This window comes from Morus notabilis, unplaced genomic scaffold, assembly GCF_000414095.1.
Source record: "Morus notabilis unplaced genomic scaffold, ASM41409v2 Scaffold3999, whole genome shotgun sequence".
In the NCBI taxonomy this organism is placed as follows: domain Eukaryota; kingdom Viridiplantae; phylum Streptophyta; class Magnoliopsida; order Rosales; family Moraceae; genus Morus; species Morus notabilis.
The window spans coordinates 1-6409 of NW_010366193.1; the positions used below are offsets into that span (position 1 = coordinate 1).

The following is a 6409-nucleotide window of genomic DNA, read 5'->3' on the forward strand; positions in this document are numbered from 1 at the left end:
GTGGTATCTCCCCAACAAATATGAATATTGTACTATAGTATAAAATGAATACAAATAGAGAGATGTTGAACTTACTATGTACCAACTACTCTTTTAGTATTTACTCCAGTTTGTTCACCTCCAAGAATTCTTGCCAAGCCAAAGTCTGAAATCTTAGGGTTTATCTCACTGTCTAAAAGTATATTACTAGCTTTAAGATCTCTGTGAATAATTCTCAATCTTGAATCTCGATGAAGATAAAGAAGTCCACGTGCAATCCCAACAATAATATCAAAGCGCTTCGTCCAATCAATAGTTGTTTCCCTAGTTTGATCTGTTATCATTTCAAATTCATGGAGTTAAATTTCAATGCCGTTAGACCATAAGCACAAACAATATGAAATAGCTGATTAGATTTTGTAAGGTGGCTAACTGAATATATATAAGTCCAAGCTCTTTCTCGGCATGAACTCATAGATCAACATCCTTTCTTCTCTATGAATACAACATCCTAACAGCCTCACAAGATTCCGGTGTTGAAGTTTTGAAATCAAGGCAACCTCATTCTTGAACTCTACAAGCCCCTGTCTAGAATCTTTAGAAAGCTTTTTTACTGCTATTTCTTGCCCAGATGAGAGCAGACCCTATAAAAGAAAAAAAAAGTGTTATTAGATAAAAAGTATATAAGAAAAATCATGGGTAAGAAGAATTAAGATTGTTCATTTCACAACGAATCATAATGTATAAATTAATAAGGTACCTTGTAGACTGGACCAAAACCACCCTCACCAATTTTATTTATGGAGGAGAAGTTGTTAGTAGCATTGGCAATAGTATCTAAGTTAAATGAAGGTAGCTCTACATCTTCCTCTAGAAGAATAGGACCCCGATCTTCGATTGAATTGATTGTTGTTTCCTCTGTAAAACAAGAAACTAAGCTGAAATGCATGATCTGTGATTCTGTAGTGCTATCAATAAAATTCTACTCGATACATGTTTGTTTGTTTGGACTGTCAAAGGCGTGGATACCTATACTAGTTATCAACGAATTATATATATATATATATATATGAATTGTCTCTAATGCAGAATTGGAGCGGCACAAGTATATTTCCTTTAAAAATATGTATATTTTCTCTTCAGCATATATATATTTCCTCTTAAAGCATGTATACACTAATAATTTATCTAAACATCTATATACATATTTTTAGAAGAAATATACATGTGCCGATGATAAAATATACAAGTTTTTAAAAAAAATATATGCCGCTCCAATCCGGTACCGGATTGGAGACTTTACCTATTATATAGAACTAAATGGGGAACTACATGTTCATGATGTACTGCTCTTAAATCTAAATAACTTCTAAGCACGCAGCATTTTTATAGTTGTCGTGTCTTCTTTTCAAAATCCTTCTAGCACATATGAAGCCTATTTTTTACTTGCTTCAACCAAAACTGTTTATTATTCATGAAATTAAAGAGCGTAATAAAGAAGGAAGAAAAAAAACCATACGATTTCATGCCGTTTTAGACTATATCTTGATGAATTTTTCAGCTGATTAATTTTTTTAATTTTTTAATTTTTTTGTTTTTGAAGTTTCTGTGAGAACACCAGTTGCGTACAAATTGTACAGTATTTTATTGGACTACAGAGTATAAACCAAAAAAATATTCTTCTTGAAACTTTTATGCTAATTAGTTATTAGTAAAAAGATATTATGTCTTGTTCATGGAAAAGATATTACTAAAAAAAATATTATTATACCTTACCTTGGCTAATAAGGGAGCAAGATGTTCTCTTATAGATGACATATCCACCCACTAAACAAACTAGAAGAAACACCAAAACTTGTGATATGATCACAGCAATCAATTTGCCATTGTCTGATTTTGTGCCTACAAACAACCACAACATATTAATGAATGCATTAAGAGCACGTTTACAAAACCGTAATAGTCTAATATTTATGACAAAGGTATATATGAATTTGCAAAGGAAAGTAAATAAGTAATAATAAGTGTTATTGATTCTCAGTTACTTATCTATTACGAGGTGGAATGAAAAAAAAAAATATATATATATATATATATCTAATTCCTTAATAAGAACCTTAGGAATATAATTGTTTAAATATTCTTTACATAACCAAATAATTATTGACTTGTAATACGCGAACTTATTATAGGTGTAAGGATCAGCATTTTTTTCCCCCTCATTTTCTATCATGTGCAGCCAGAATTAAACTACTATTGATCTTAATTTTATAAGTAAACAAATAATTAAATAGGAAAAAAAATGTATCTTGCAGCCGGCCCTAGCAAAACCATAGAGGGAGAGAGGGGAAAAAGAGAGAGTTTCATGGCCAGGGGCTCGATGTATCACTGGACCTCTGGCCATCAAAATTTATCTACAAGCTCGTTATCGGATATTTAGTTTAGGGTGAGGTTCGTGCCATCCGTGAAGGAGAACGATTGCCGGATTGAATTTAAAGTAGGGATGGGATCGTCTATGGACTTGAGGCGTTTTTAGATGCGCCGTTCTTCATCTTGACCTACCCCGTGGAGGTTGTACTATGTGAAAGAAATTCAGTCATCTTGTAGTGCACATGCCGATTATCGCCTACATGTGTTTACCAACCACTTGTCTTTCTACTGGTTTGTTTTGCTGGTGTTGTGGGACCTTGCTTTCCTTGGTGTTTTGATGTTCTAGCTTGTGCATTTTTTTTTTCCTTTTTGGTTGTAATTACAATGGTTCTTAGCCTAATTAGTTTATATTATTTTTTTTCATCCGCAAGATATGTTTCTTTGCGGTTTCTGTCTAACTTTCATGCTATGGGTTTCTCGACATCGGTTGAGCAGATTGTTTCTATCGACTATAGAGGATTTGTCAAAGAACTATGCATGTACTTGATTTTTTGCGTACCTCTTTGAGCGATTTTCATTTGTGGAGTTCAGTATACACTCTTTTTCCTTAAGCTTTATTCAAATTTACTGATAAAACCAGTTATCTATGGTGCCCTTTTTCGTATAGCAAGTAGAGGCTATTTTGTATAAATTAGTATTTATAAAGTCTTTTCATATTTTAGAATATATTATCCCTTTCAAAAAAAAAAAAGGAAAAGAAAAACACGGCATTGACCCTTTCTCATTCACGTGCCGTAAATATAGCTAAAAAGTCAATAGGAAAAAAAGCATAACATAGAAGAAAAGTAATTGCTGTAGTAAGAATATAAATATTTTTTTCTTCAAGAAATTGAGTAAAAAATAGGTAAGGACCACAAAAGTATAATATAGTGCCAAAAGATAAAAACAACGTTCTCGGGAATGATTTTTCAAACTTCTACTATTATCCCAAAAAATTCTTTCTACAACCCAAGAAGTAAGAGTTAACTTTGTGTTCTTAGGCACACAGTTTCCATTAAAGACAATAAAATGCAATATATCTAGTTATGAAAAATAAGATGCATATCTTTCAAAAAAAAAAAAAAAAAAAGCAAAAAAAAGATGCATAGCATCTAACACAAGTTTTTACTTAAAAAATGAAATACATTAATTATACTTGCTCTGCACTTCAAACTAAATTACTTGAAAATTTGAGAACAAAGAAGCTAGACTTACCAAATTCAGAAGCAGCCATTCTAATGTAGAGATCTTGTCCACCATCGCTGAAATGTTTCATATCAAGCAAGTCCGCAGACCAGATTACACAGCCAGCAAGCCGAGCCACAGCATAAGCCACACAAGAGCAGTTTCTCCTACAAATCAACTCACAATCCTCCTTCCTCACCACCGATCCGTTCACCGTAAATTCCGAATTGTACGGCAACTTCATCCGAGAGAACTTCTTGAACCTCTCGCTTTCGCTACAGTTCAAGCGTGTTTTTAGCACACATCCACTGGTAAAATCCATTGCATCCCACTCTTCCTGTACTTTTGGAACAAAACCAGTTGGGCAATGGCAAGCACGGCTGTCACTGCTGTCACAGATTCCATTAGGACCACAACGCGCAAAATTGTCACAATCATCTCTCTGCACCGCGTAGATGGTAACCCACTTTTCGTTCTCTTGGTTCCACCGGAGCTGCTCAGGAGATCCCGATGGCTTCAAGCAGAACCTGGTGACCGTGGAATTGTCCGCGTTGTCGAAGGTATAGTAGACATGGGTTTCATTCACAACATAGCTGGGTTTAAAGACCGCATTTTCCTGGAGAGGAGTGTCTCCGCCTGTTTGTACACCATCCCACGGCCCATTTCTGTACACAATATCTTTGCCTTTGAGCAGAAGTACCTGAGGAAGCCTACGAGGGTCTGATTCGTATGTGTAGGTTCCGATGGATGGATCTTGGAGGCTGTTCCAGGAGGTTAGCTTCCAACTTTGACCAGTAATGAAGTCTTTACCCAGCTTCATACCCGCAATGAGCGAATCGCAGGGATGATCGAAACTCTGCCATGTATAGTTTCCGTTACTGCCATCTTTAACCACGAGGTTTCCTGTGTTTAAGAGCTGCAAAGTGGGGTCTTTTGCTGATGAATTTGAGGACCATATAGGGTCCTCTGTTTTGTTGCTGTGGATTATTATATTTCCGGTTTCGGTGATTTTGAGGACACCAGACGAGTCTGTGAGAGGGTTGCCTCTGTTGGCAACCCAGACGGCCGTGAGATCTGAAACATTCTTGAACCATATTCCCACGTAGCGGTTCTTGGAATTAGGTGGACTGAAAAAGCCTAATTCGAATTTTTCCCCGGTGGAGACCAGAGTTTGACCGGTGTCTTGGAGAGTTTGGTTTGGTTTTATGGTGTCATCAGCTGCCAAGGAATTATGGAAGCAGATAAGAGAGAAGAAAAATATGATAATAACCTGCTTCATTGATTATTTATAGTTCTGGGAAACTGAAACGGAGAACAACGAGATCTTGAGAGGCAAGCTTTTCTATGTTCCCATCTCCATAGTTTTCTTCTTTTCTTCGCATCTTTTAAGTTTAAACTTCTCTCTTTCCAGGGCGTTTACCAAATGAAGCTCGAATAGACTATACTAGCGTACAGATCCTAAAGTCAAGTACCTAATGAAAATAATATAATTTGGACTAGACGATATTAGCATTATTCTTATTCATATTTAAATGGATGAATACGTAAATGAATTGATGTAGGAGCTCTTATTGCCGTTTAAGTTCTTGCCTGTCATTTAAGCTTTGTCATTTATGTATTTCCTTTTTTTTCTTCCTGTCGTTTAAGTTTTAGCATGTCGTTTGCTTAATGTAATACACCAGCTATATATAGTTGAGTTGTCGAATGTTGAGGGTAATGAAATTAACCTAATTTGTTCAGCCCAATCGCTGTCTTGTTTAGCACACTACTCTCTGGTTTTTAGGGACTAAGCTTGCACGGCTGACCCCATCTGGTTTAAGCCAGAGAAACACCCGCTGCCTACACCAGGTTTGGTATCAGAGCTAAGGCTTTCCCAAGGTGTGATGACCACCGGCGAGGCCAGCCTTCACCGGATTGATGACGATGATCGAAACATTCCAGCCCTCTGGGCCGCCGTGTCAAAACTTGAGCAGAAGTTTGAGGTTAGCTTTGAACTCCTCAATCGCAACCTCCAGCAAGTCATAGCCCACATCGGAGTGGCCACACCCAACCAACGGAGGGACGCCCCACCACCGCCACGAGAGCGGGAAGTCACGCGAACTCCACCGCCTGTGAACAGAGGCCCGCGCGCATTCCGACGACCTGCAGAGCTGAACGACGAGCTTGACGAGTTGGAGACGGGAGATGCCACAGCTCCACCGCCACGACCAGCGCCACCGGAATTGGACTTCGAAGAGGACTTTGGCCCTTGGGTCAACCGAGGCACCAGGTATGAACCACGACACACTCGATTTCATGGAGACCGAAATTCTGATTTTTGATTTAAGCTGGATTTGCCCAGCTTTGATGGGCATTTGGATATCGAGGATTACCTCGACTGGGAACATAAGGTAGATAACTTCTTTGAATATATGACTGTACCGGAAGATAAGAAAACCAAGTTTGTGGCCTCTAAGCTGACTAAAGGGGCTGCCGCTTGGTGGATTGCCATTAGCAAGAACAGGGAGAGAGACGGACGGCCACCGGTTCGCTCGTGGGCTCTCATGAAACAATTGATGCGGCAACGGTTCTTGCCGAATAACTTTGAGCAGACTTTGTTTCGGCAATACCAGCGCTGTTCACAGCGGGGCCGAAGCATAGGAGAGTACACTGAAGAGTATTACCGACTTAACGCTCGCAACAATCTCTCAGAGTCAGAGGACCAGCAAATCGCTAGGTACGTCGGAAGGTTGAGGGAGAGCATCCAGGACCAACTTACGCTGAGACCTATTTGGAACCTCACCGAAGCAATCACTTTGGCCTACAAAGTCGAGGCCCAACAGTCCCGTAGTGGAAA

At 38.5% G+C, this 6409-nt stretch overlaps 1 protein-coding gene across 1 annotated transcript; it reads right to left on the minus strand.

The window, feature by feature from the left end:
* Positions 1-75: 75 nt before the first annotated feature.
* On the minus strand, positions 76-5051 carry LOC21411843 (G-type lectin S-receptor-like serine/threonine-protein kinase At4g27290; the record flags this gene model as incomplete). The annotated part of the gene is made up of 5 exons (XM_024173332.1): positions 3604-5051; positions 1756-1881; positions 740-897; positions 413-623; positions 76-313 (listed from the first exon to the last, which is right to left on the minus strand). Coding segments are annotated over exons 1-5 (1982 nt in total), but the record flags the coding sequence as incomplete, so codon positions are not given.
* Positions 5052-6409: the final 1358 nt, after the last annotated feature.